The sequence below is a fragment of the Oryctolagus cuniculus genome, chromosome 4 (assembly GCF_051225735.1).
Source record: "Oryctolagus cuniculus isolate XC-2025 breed Fujian yellow rabbit chromosome 4, ASM5122573v1, whole genome shotgun sequence".
Classification (NCBI taxonomy): Eukaryota; Metazoa; Chordata; class Mammalia; order Lagomorpha; family Leporidae; genus Oryctolagus; species Oryctolagus cuniculus.
The window spans coordinates 159,260,645-159,273,616 of record NC_142870.1 but is presented as its reverse complement, the minus strand read 5'-3'; the positions used below and the strand labels follow the sequence as shown (position 1 = coordinate 159,273,616).

General features: G+C 39.5%; 1 protein-coding gene across 8 annotated transcripts in view; it reads right to left on the bottom strand.

Moving 5' to 3' along the window:
* Window positions 1–12,972, bottom strand: part of UBE2E2 (ubiquitin conjugating enzyme E2 E2) — a 388,722-nt gene that overhangs the window by 172,724 nt on the left and 203,026 nt on the right. The window contains exons 1-2 of one of the 8 annotated variants that reach the window (XM_051858871.3): window positions 3,797–12,960; window positions 1,820–1,949 (exon numbers count right to left, since the gene is read on the bottom strand). The exons of 6 other annotated variants lie outside the window; for them this stretch is intronic. In XM_051858871.3, coding sequence (XP_051714831.1) covers window positions 1,820–1,851 — 32 coding nt within the window. In that variant the 5' untranslated portion in view covers window positions 1,852–1,949; window positions 3,797–12,960. Of the gene's footprint in view, window positions 1–1,819; window positions 1,950–3,796; window positions 12,961–12,972 lie in introns of those variants that run through there. One more of the 8 variants, XR_016233326.1, reaches the window with a different exon arrangement.

Genomic DNA, 12,972 nt, shown 5'->3' with positions numbered 1-12,972 from the left:
TTTAAAATGCTTTATATGTGTTTATGAGTACTTAGGATCAGAAAACCAATCATTTTTATCCTTAATACTTTAAAGTTATCACAAAGTTAGAGAATATGAAATAACGTTACCGTTATTAAAAAATTACAAGTGCTTTTGTTTCTGGGGCAGATTAATTCTGTATATCTAGTATTTAATTTAATTACAGTATTTAATTTTCCTTTTTAATCCAGAAGTAATTCTGTATTCTTCTTTAGTGCTATGTTAATAAGATGTAAACAAATACATTCTGCCTGATTTTCACCCTGATTTCCTGGTCCTCTTATTAGTAATGTAATGAGTATAACAATATTCCAGATCTTCATAAAATGCACTTAACATTCTTTTACTCCCAAGTAAGTTTTACTTTTGTAGCATGCATTTCATGGGGCACACTGAAGTCCAAAGTTATACTCAAAAATACCACGGTACTTCAAGAAGTTTGTGGTAAATTGAAATTACATGTAGGAGTTTCAGCAGAGAGCTGGACTGGAAGAGGAGGAACCGGGACTAGAACCTGGTGCCTATATGGGATGCCAGTGCTGCAGGCAGAGGATTAACAAGTGAGCCACGGTGCCGGCCCTCACCCTGACATTTTTTAAAAATGGACCTTTCAAATAGCGCTTTGGCTACCATATTCAATTAACATTTAAGCACTAAATTGCTGTTAACATGTTGAAAGAAAATCGCTTAGTGATAAAGCTTGTAATAAAAATAAGCAGAACACCCATAATCATATATTACAGTTAAGGGTATCAGCTTGTCTCAAAAGCATTAACTTTTACTCAAACAGAAGCAGTATTCTATCTAACCTACTAGTTTCAGGGAATATTAACTGTAGAATGTTGAAAATTATGTTTTCAGTGTTCAAACAAAATGGGTTTAATTAATATTATAGTTACATATAATGCTGAGGATTTCTTTAAAACACAAATGAAAAAGAAAATGAAACCTCTCCCCTTTTCCTTACAAAAGAAGTAGCTTAGAAATTTACATATCTTAGACTACGCATATTCCTGTATTTTACATCTTGGGAAAAAAAGCAAGACATGATACGCTTCTATTAATTAGCTCTTCTCAAAAGTTGTAAATTTACACAAAGAGCCCACTGATGGGCTAGGTTTTTCATTTACTCTCATTCTCTTAAATCTCTTTCCTTTGGGCTCAGTAGCTTGAGAGTATTAAACAAACCAAAACTTGGATCAGTGTTTTTTTTTTTCCCCCGGAGACTGAATGGTGTTTCAACATTTAGCTATCACATATTCTGGTTAATTAAAGCTAATAATATGTCATCAGCCCACATAAATCTGCATCAGTTTACCTAAAAATAAAAACACCCAATTCATATTGCCACACCATCCTCAAAAAGCACGTACATCTACTGTTGACAAGGGTCCAGAGCATTCACTTGCATTACAACACTTCATGGGAACACCCGAGAACTCCACCACCAGTTATCTGGATCCCACTGACTGCAGGATGCCAGCTTCACCTACAGTAAAACTTAACCAGTTTACTTTCACAGTGTTTTCTTTCTTTAAGATACAAAGTTTTTATTTATTGTCATTAAGTCAGTCAATGTGTTATAGGGAAGTAAAGTGGTAATATAGAAATTCAGTTGGCGGAAAAGAAAGACATACTCATGAGAATACTACTTTGATACACTAGAGTAACCCACGTTTCTGGAACAGTCCTCTGAGGTATAGGAACTGGCTTTCACTAACTGTTGAATGAACAAACATCTAGGTACAACATGTTTACTTTTTTGCTTCTATTAACATCACATATCTGGACAGGGTACCTGCTGAAGACACCAAAGCTGCCAGTTACCATTCGTTCTTTTGCGTCTGCACACAGAGGATCTCCAGGGAAGCTTATCTTGCAGCACTGCACTCAGAAGGCCAGACACCACTCCCGAAACACAGATAAAGCTGCCGGAAACCAGTTTGACTGAGTCAGATATTTCTCAACATGCAATGTATCCAGACCTACTCTCAAATCAGCAAGGGGCCTCCCCCAACTCCCCTTCTGTATACTCCCCTAACACTTGCTATAAAAGTTCTTGCAAGTTTCTTTTCAGGAACTGCACCGCCCCGCTGTCTCCTTTCTTGTCACAAATAACTAGTCCTTTCCTCTGAGCAAGCCTGGCGTTCAGGCTAATTTCTTGGCAACACCCCAAGCGAATGGACCCTGTGTGTCCTAACATAACCAAGAGTCATGCTATCATGATGAAATTACAGACCATCTATATGATCTATTAATTTCATTATCAACTGCAAGAAAAAAAACAACAGAACAGGTCTGTGCATTGCTGTTATCTGGAAATGAATCTATACATGTAAATACACTTCTACAGGGTATGTGGTGGAGGGACCTCTTAAATCTATTAAACTTAACACTCGAAATTGAGAAAACAACTAAGCTGGGAGAGGATAATAGTAAACCTTACAAATTACTAAGCTGGTTAGAATAAGAAAGTAAAGAGAAACGCAGACATATTAAAGTTGTGAGAATTCACAGTAGCGGTCCCCCCCCCCAAAAAAAATGTGTATCTGATACACTGATACATGCATTAATATAATAAAACTTTCTAAATGTTAAAGTTGAAAATCATCTCACCTTATGTCAGTCTGTTTAAAGTCTAATGTTGTAATAATTTTTCAAAACTTGCCTTTAAATTCTAATACTATTTGTCATAATTTTTGGTTTTCCATTTTATTCCACATTTTGCCTGTTAAACATGAAGAATGTTGATACAAGTAAATGGTAATCTGTACTTTAAGGCACTTTTCAGCCCACAATCTTAAAGCATTAACTAATTAATTAAGAAGGAATTATTTACCATGCATTAGGGTAATCAGGATTAAGAAAGATAACAACCTTTCTTCTCTATTCATACCATTTCACAATTTGACGCTGCTTGTGATACAGTTACTATATTTGAAAAAATATAGGGAATATTTCACAGAAATTACTGGAAAGCTGATTGCTGTGTATAGCTGGAAAAAATTTATCCAAATATTTGGAATTGAAAGTTGTACATTACCATGTGATCATGATTAGCGGAGTTGGCTCACATGGTTTTAAGTTAGATTATTAGATTTAAAGGTGGTTTTACATAATGAGCTGTTTGTGAGAGCTTATTTAGTAATCTTACATCACAATCTCCTATTTATCAACTTGTACTACAGTATGTGGGTCAACATGGCCACATTCTTACTGAAAACACTTTGAATTAATTTTAATTCCTAAATAGACTTTATTTTCACTAAGTATCACAAAATTGCATTTCTGCAAATGTCATCATTTATGACTGCAAGATAGTCAGACTTAGGTCCCTGACCTCTAACTAGCTGGGGTTAGTAATTCAAATAACACTACTTACTGAGAATATGAAGGTATTTCAAACAAACAGATTAATGCAAATAAAGTGGTTTTAAGTTACTAAAAACTAGCTTATACTATTTTATTCTTAAAACAAAGCTCTACATTTTCAAAGTGTTGATAAATCAGTAAATTTCATTACACTACTGGTAAGACAGCTTCATTTTTTATATATATATAATGTTATCTAAGAGAAGATCAAAATTAACAGCTGTCATATAACTGTAGCTCAAGAGGCATCTGAGAATCTTTAATGATTAAAATCTAGCCACGGTTAAGTATAGTAAACTGTACTCATGTCATTTTCCAAAAGCAACAAAAACTGGCAACTACATTTGCATTGAGAAGGATCTTTAAATAGCAAAAATCTGTGCTCCCTGCACCTGAGACTCACATTAAATATCACGAGAAAGCATGAATCTTCAGTGCAGAGCGATGACTTTCAAACGGTGTTGCTGGGAGTTGCTGAAAGGCCTCCTCTGTGCCCCTACTGTTCACTGAAAGGAGGAAGCGGTCTTTCAGCGAGAACGGCTCAGCTTTCTATTTCTGTTTCCAATACAGCAGCCTAACTTTTACACGTTCTAGACTTTTACATCAGATTTTGTTTGAGCAAAGGGACCCACAGGTAAACAAACAAACAAACAGAAAGCCAAAGAGCAGTTTAAACAATTTAAAAATTGATCACTTTTCCTTTTCATCAGGTTTTCCCTGGACCACTGTCCACTGAACACTCAGATACCTGATGGCCACACACTATCAGTCACACTAGGGATGAGAGGTGGGGAAGCGTTGAGGAGAAGAGGGGAGAGGAAGAGATAGCATTGCTGTGAAACTCACGTGGAGTATTATCAGCCTATCCAAACCACTATGCAGTAGCCTTTAGAATGTCCGGGGAAGATTAAGAGGTACCACTTTAATACAACAAAGTTGGTTTTCAAAACACATGCAAATATGGGCATTATTTCAGTACCTCTATTCTTCTCACCTTTTCAACAGTAGGACAGTGAGAACAGAGCACTGTCATTATCTTTGTTCACATGTTCACTGCTGCTGATAGCAATAACAAAAAAAAATCTTTATGGACTGCTTTCTTTCAACGAGCTTTAAAGAAGACCCAATTCTATTACTTCAATAAAAGAAAAAGAGTGGACAGCATTCGTAGATTGTAGATTGCTTTTTCAATGCCTCACCAGTTCCTGGAAATGTTAATAGTCTATTAGCATGTAAAACTCTCCAATTAATTCACAAGGTCTATTAAACTTCCTTTCCCCAGAATTTAGACAATGCATTTAATTTTATGATATAAATAAAATACATCGACTAATGTATCATGACATCTTCTGAGTATTTATAATTTAGCAAAAAATTTTCTAGATGATTCATAGACCATATATTCAGGAATTCTTCCTGTATCCCGAGAAATTAAGATTCTTTTGGAGGAATGAAAGCTACTTTTCTTTAGCTTTCATAACCAAATTTTTGCTTTTCTATCCTACAAACAGAAAAGGTTTCTTCCTATGGTAATTTATTTGTGAGGAGAGAGAAGAAGTAGGAGCAATAATTAAAAATCTGGAGAAAAAATACATCCTGTTTTAACGTGGAATAAAGAGATTTATATCATGCGAGAATAAAGAATGTGGATACAAAAGTTAAAGTACATACAGGACAGCTTTTCTTCATTAAAAGATAAAATAACAAATGTTCTTAAAAAATAAAAGATAAAATACACATTCAAAAATTTACTTGCTTTTTCACAATTCATCAATACCTACCTACTACATGCAACATGAAAAAAGCTGACTAGCATTTTCATTTAAGATCACCTCATGGATTTCAAAAAAATGTTAGGCACAGTTAAGCAATAGCGTATTAATTCCATGATTAATTACAACAGTATAAATCATGTAAGGGTAAAGACTTTCTGGACAGACCTTAGTTTGGATTATAGCTTGGTCTTCAAAGGTAAGATAGTAAGTCTTTAACTGACAAACGAGGAAAAATGAGAAGGGCAAATAATGGAATAGTTAATACAACTTCAATAAACACAAACACAAAATGAAATGATACTGAGTTTCAAGCAAAGCAATTTCAACATCACTACCCCACTGTAAATGGAGGATTCTTATTTCAGAGGAACTGGAAGGTTGGCTGGTGCCAACTACTCTTTCAGGGATTCCCCTGTTTCCTGGCTCTCCCTGGAAACCTTAAGGTAAGCATCTTTAAACAGCCCACTAGGCATGGCATGAGTGGACCTCAGTTATATTAAACAACAGAAAATCCTCTTCAAATACACATAGTTCTGACTTTTTCTTTTCCTTTTATTCTTGAGTCATGAAGGGTAAAAAATTTCAGTGTTTTTTTTTATACCAATGCTTGCCTAAATTTCCTTGTCTTATCTCAAGCAAAAAGCTAAAAATCTTACTTTACTCTTCACCTTCCAATACCCTTAAAATAGACCAGATTAATTGCACGATTTTTCTAAGAGACCACTTACCCCATCTCACTCTGCTGCTATGAAGCTCCCCTTGACTCTTCACTGTCTCTCTACAGTTTCTCAACATGAAATCTGCAGGTTATCCGATGCACAGTCTCCCATACGTTTGTTAAGATACAATGGCCAAATCCACATCTATTCAATCAAAAGCTCCAGCAATAGAATGGAACATTTCACAAACTCTGCTTATATACACAAGCTTGTAAACAAATACAGTGAAATACAGGACACCAACATCAAGACTGACAAATAACGTGGGCCAAGAACTCTTCTAAAAACTTCGTATGTGGATGAACTCTCTTTATCCCCATAACAACCCTTTGAGGTAGGTGTCCTTTATATCACCCCAAGACAAACAAAGTGAAGAGCGGTTAAGTGACTTGCTGTAGATCACATCACTAGAAGATGGTAAAGCTATAATTCCATGGCAGGTAGTCTGCTACTAGATTGATTCTCAAGGATTATATAGAGTATTTCAATGTATCATTTAGAGGACCTAAGTCTCAAAACCCAATCTTTCTAGAATTAATTTTCTGATTGCAGAGGTAAATAGAACCTATGACAGAAACTAAGCCAAGAGGACATTCATCACGTTACCTGATAATAAATCCAGAACAGCAAACTTTAGAATCAGTTGTTGAAATCCACTAAATAACTCGGTAGAAGTTTGAATGGAATTGAATTAAATCTCTACATAAAGCTGGAGAAAAGTGATTTCTTGATGATACTGCCTTCCTAGTTATGAACACAGAAAATCTTTCCATTTATTCAGTTCTTCTTAGATTTCTTTTACCAGAGGTTTGTGATCTGCCTCATATATATCTTAAATATTATCTTGCTGAATTTCTATCTAAATGATTCACTGAAATAGGGTAGTAATATAAATGATAGTGTGTTTTTAATGTAAATTCCATGTTTCCATTGCTGGTATAGAAAGCAGGTGATATTTGCGCATTAATTTTATGTTCTGCAACTCTGTTGTCATTACTTATTAGTTTCATGAAGGCTTCTGTGTTTTGCTGTTGATTATTTTGGATTGCTATGTAGACGATTATAGACTTTCATACAGATGATCTATGAAGACAGTTTGAATTCTTCCCTCCCAATTAGTATACCTTTTCTCTCTTTTTCCTGCCTTGCTGCATTAGCTAGGAATTCTCTGTTAAGGGAGTGAACAGAGGAGACATGCTTGTCTTATTTCTGGTCTGAACAGGATCTTAGTTTCTCATCATTAAGTATAATATTTGCTGTAGGATTGTGTAGTTGTTCTTTATACAGTTAAGGAAGTTTCCTACTATTCCTAGTTTGCAGAGAATTTTCATCATGAGTGGGTATGGATTTTTATCAAAAATGCTATTTTTATGCTATTTCTGCATCTACTGATGTGGTCATGTGACTTTTCCTCTTTAATCCTTAGCATGTTGATGAGATGGATTGCATTAACTGATTTGTGAATGTTGAACCAGCCTTTGATATTCAGTAAGTCCCATTCAGTCATGGTGTATAATTGTTTCTAAACATTGCTGGACTGGATTTGCTAATACTGTGTTAAGGAATTTTCCATCTATATTCATTAGATTGACCAATCTGTAGTATTCGTTTTCCTGAAATGTCTGATTATGGTATTAGTATGACGTCAGCCTCCAGAATGAGTCAGGAAGCATTTCTTCTGCTGCTATTTTCTGAAGAGATTGGTATAATTTTCTAAAAAATTGCTGTAATTTCTTCTTTAATATTTAGTAGAATGTACTTCTGGAATGATCTGAGTCTGGTATCTTCTGTTTTGGAAGGTTATTAGTTACTGATTCAATTTCTTGGATGCATGTCAGCCTATATGGACTTTGCATATTGTCTTGTGTGTTTTCACAGATTGTGTTTGAAAGAACTGGACTATATTACCCAGGTTTTAAGTCTGGGGACACTCAACTGTTGACACTATTTGTATTCCTTTATTAGCCTTTTAATGTCCATGAGATTTGCAGTGATGTCCTCCCTTTCCTTTCTGTGTAATTTGTGTCTCCTCTCTTTTGTTTTTAGTCTGGCTAGAGCCTGTTGATTTTACTGATTTAAAAAAAAAAAAACAAACCAGCTGTTGGTATCACTGATTTTTCTTGCTCAATTTCATTGATTTCTGCTTTACATTTTTTTTTTTTTAAATGTGTTTTCTTGGGCCAGCGCTGTGGTGCAGCGAGTTAAAGCCCTGGCCTGCATATGGGTCCATATGGGCGTTGGTTTGAGACCTGGCTGATCCACTTCTGATCCAGCTCTTTGCTATGGCCTGGGAAAGCAGTGGAGGATGGCCCAAGTGCTTGGGCCCCTGCGCCCACGTGGGAGACCCGGAGGAAGCTCCTGGCTCCTGGCTTCAGATCAGCGCGGCTCCTGGCTTCAGATCAGCGCAGCTCTGGCCTTTGCGGCCATCTAGGGGGTGAATCAGCAGATGGAAGATCTCTCTCTCTCTCTCTAACTCTTTCAAATAAATAAATAAATCTTTAAAAATAATTTTGTTTACTTTTGATTACTTAAGAATTAATTTGCTCCTTTTCCCTTAGTTTACTAAGGTGGAAGCTTGGGCTATTTGATTTTATATCTTCCTGCTTTTATTTATTTTATTTTATTTTATTTATTTATTTTTGCACAGGCAGAGTTAGACAGTGAGAGAGAGACAGAAAGAAAGGTCCTCCTTTTCCGTTGGTTCATCCCCCAAATGGCTGCTATGGCCAGCGCGCTGTGCCTATCTGAAGCCAGGAGCCAGGTGCTTCTCCTGGTCTCCCATTCGGGTGCAAGGCCCAAGCAGTTGGGCCATCCTCCACTTCACTCCTGGGCCACAGCAGAGAGCTGGACTGGAAGAGGAGCAACTGGGACAGAATCCGGCGCCCCGACTGGGACTAGAACCTGGGTGCTGGCGCCGCAGACGGAGGATTAGCCAAGTGAGCCGCGGAGTAAGCCCTCTTCCTGCTTTTATAATGTATGCTTTTGATGCTATAAATTTCCCTTTAAAGCACTTTTTACCTTTAATTTATTTGAAAGAGTTACAGACAGAGGGGAGAGAGGGAGAGAGAAAGAGAGAGATATGTTGCATCTGCTGGTTCATTCCCTAAATGGCTACAAGGGCCAGGGCTGAGCCAGGCTGAAGACAGAAGCCGGGAGCTTCTTCCAGGTCTCCTATGTGGGTGCCTTGGGCCATCTTCCATTGCTTTCCCAGGTGCATTAGCAGGGAGCTGAATCAGAAGCAGAGCAGCTAGGTTTTGAACCGATGCCCATATGGAATGCTGGTGTCACTGCTGGATGTGGGGAGCAACTCGGACTAGACTAAGTTACTGGAATTGAGACTTGTTCTATGCATCTGCTCTCTCACAATATGGCGCTGGGAGAGAAGAAAACAGCTTCTACACAGCTGCCTCCAGTTCAGCCAATAAACTGTAGGACCTGCTCCTGATTGGGGGAGAGCAGCGTGCTCGGCGTGTGGGCAGCCGAGTTGGGATTGGCGGGGGAGGACTATAAAGGAGGAGAGAGACGGCATGCACCAGGGAACATCTAAGGGGAACATCTAAGGGGAACACCTGTGCAGCCCCCGAGAGAGCCGGCCGGCGGTGTGCCGCTCCCCTGCGGAAGTGGGGAAAGTGGCCAGGGGGAACCGCCCTTCCACGGAGGTGGAAGGGACGGCAGCCAACCCGGGAAGAACCAGCAGCAAACCCGGGGAGGGCCGAGCAGACGAAAGAACAGCGCAGGGTCCTGTGTCGTTCCTCCATGAAGAGGGGGAGCGACATAATGGTGCCGTGACTCAGATATGAAGCCTAGGCAGGGTTTAGTGTCGTTCCTCCACGAAGAGGGGGAGCGACAGCTGGAGGTTAACCTGCTATGCCACAATGCTGGCCCCTAAGCACTGGTTTTATATCCATGTATTTTTTTTTTTTAGAATTATATTGTTTATCTCTAGGCATTTAAAATTTTCCAGCTATCTTTCTGTCATTGATTTCCAGTTTAATTCCATTGTGATCTGAGAGCAGACATCATACTTCATGGTTGAGAAAGTGGTTTGTCTTGGCAACTGCTTCACATGAGCATGAGAAGAATGTGTATTCTGCTACTGTTGGATGAAATACTTGAGAAATTTTAATCATATCCAACTGATTGATGGTGCTATTAGGTTCAACTACGTCCTTACTGATTTTCTGCCTGCTGGATCTAGTTTGTTAATGACAGAGGGTTGCTAAAGTTTCCAACTTCAATAGTCATCTATCTATTTCTTCTTGAAGTTCTACAGCTTTTGCCTCATGTTTTTTGATGCTCTGTTGTTAAGGAACATACACATTCAGGATCTTGGAGCACTGACCCTTTCTCGTTATGAAATGCTTATCTTCTTATGAAATGCTTTCTTTGTTGTAAAGTCTGCTATTTATGAAATTTAGGTACTCTTATTTTTGTTTAGTTAGCATGATGTACCTTCCTCCTGTCACTTACTTTTAATCTATGATGTGTTTTCACACTTAAAGCAGGTTCATGTAGACACATATAGTTGAGTGTGGCTTTTGATCCTTACTGACAACCTTGTGTCCTTGAATTAGTTTATTTAGGCCACTGACATTCAAAGTGGTTATTGATATGGTTCTATTACCATATTTGTTATACACTGCATTTGTTGTTCTTGTTCTTTGTGTTTTTTTCTATTCCTTCTCTGCCTTCCTTGTTCTTTGTGTCTGTCTTCCATTCTTTCTGACTTTTGTGGTTTTAATTTAGCAGTCTTTATGATTCCATTTTCTCTCCATTCTTAATCAGTTACACTTTTGTACCATTTTTAGTAATTGTTCCAGACTTTGCATTATACTTTTACGACTAACCCAGTAAAATTTCAAATAAATAATCATTTATTTATTTATTTATTTATTTGAAAGGCAGAGCAACAAAGGTTGGGGAGGGTGGAGAGCAAGAGCATGAGCAAGTGAGCACTACCTTCTTTTTATATTTTTATTTTGTTAAAAAAAGATTTATTTATTTAAAGGCAGAGAGACACAGAGAAAGAAGTCTTCCATATGCTGGTCCACTCCCCAAATGGCCACCGGTGGACAGAGTTGTGCAGGCCAAAGCCAGGAGCTTGTAATTCCAGCCAGGTCACCCACAGGGTGGCAGGGGCCCATGGGCCTTCCCAAGTGCACTGGCAGGTAGGTGGGTCTGCAGTCAACTCTGACATGGAATGCCAGCATTGCAAGTATTGGCTTAACCCACTGTGCTGTAACGTCAGTCCCTCAAATAAAAATATTTCAAACAAATATATATCACTTCATAGGTAGTGCTAGTACTTTATTTATTGCAAGTCAAGTCTGCTGGCGACAAATTTCCTTAATTTTCTTTTTCATCTCAGAAAGTTTATTTCCTCTTCATCTTTTAAGGACCACTTCACAGGGTACAGAATTGTAAGTTAGAGGGTTTTTTTTCTAAGCATGTTAAATATTTCACTCTACTTTCTCCTTGTTTGCATGGCTTCTAAGGAAAAGCTGGGTGTTAATGATCTTTTCTCCTTTCTCAGTAAGCCTTCCTTCCCATCCTGGTTTGACTACAGATTTTTTTTAATCTTTGATTTTTCTGGTGTTTGAATATATGCCTAAGTGAGATTGGCGGGGTGGGGGGCTATTTTGGGGCTTTCTTTCCCCATCTAGTGTTTTCTGAGCTCCCACAAGTGTGGTTTCATGGTGTCTAACAACAATCTGGGGGAAAGAGCTTTTCATTATTCCCTCAAAACTCTTCTGTTCCTCTCTCTGTTTCTTGTTCTTCTGGTACTCCCAGCAGGCACGCAACTGTCCCACAGATCTGGGAAGTTCGTTCAGTTTCTTTTTTTATGAGCTTTCCCATTTTGTAAGTTCCTTCCTTCCTTCTTTTTTTTGACAGGCAGAGTTAGACAGTGAGAGAGAGAGAGACAGAGAGAAAGGTCTTCCTTTTTCCATTGGTTCATGCTCCAAGTGGCCCCTATGGTTGGCACGTTGCGGCCGGCGCGCTGTGCCGATCTGAAGCCAGGAGCCAGGTGCTTCTCCCGGTCTCCCACACGGGTGCAGGGCCCAAGCACTTGGGCCACAGCAGAGAGCTGGACTGGAAGAGGAGCAACCGGTTCTAGAACCCGGGGTGCCGGCGCCGCAGGCGGAGGACTAGCCTAGTGAGTGGCCACGCCGGCCTCCATTTTGTGAATTTCTACTGACCCGGACTCCAGTCCTTTCCTCAGCGGTGTCCAGGTCTCCTAGTGAGCCCTTCCAACCATTCTTCCCTTCCGTTAGCGCTTTCCATCTTTAGGCTTCCTTTTTTATTCTTAGAATTCCCATCTGTCCACTCACACATTGCTTATTCTTGCGTGACATCTACTTGATCCCTAGAGTCCTTAGCATCTTAATGAAATTAATTCTGAATTCCAACATCCCTGCCATATCCGAGTCTGCTCCTATTGCTTGCTCTGTCTCTTCAACCTGTGTTACTAAGCTTTTAGGATGCCTAATTTTTGCTCGGCGGCGGAACATGACGGACTGGTAAAGAAACAGATTTCAATGGGGCTTTAGGAAACAAGGTGGTAAGGACAGGGGCGGGGTGGGGGTGGGGGACATTCCATAGTCCCATGATCAGCCTCGGTCTTCAGTGAGCAGACAGAAACTGCCAGCGGAACAGCTGCTCCTTAGTCTCCTCCTTCTCCCAGGGGGACAGGATGGGCAGAGTGGGCTGCAGCCGACCACCTCCCTTCCCTCAGGCACGCTGGACTCCGACGAAACTCCAGAGTTTAGGTTCTGGGAAAACAATTGTACTTGGGTAGGCCTTGCTGGGAACAACAATGTTCTGGTGTGTTTAAATATGGTTCCTGCGGGAAGCTTGCAGGGATTCTTCCCAGATACTCACTCTGAGGACCTGACGGAGCTCCTGGAGATGGTCTCGGAAAAGCTGTGGTCATGACCCGCTTGCTGGTCACGCTTACGGTCTAACCCCCAGGCTGCGTGCGGAGCCTCCACCGACGCACCAAGGCCAGCGCAGGCTCTCCCACGCGGAGCTGATGGCCTCGGAGGTTTCTGCTCCTCTAACACAGGATTCTCAGCGCCTGGCTGTCT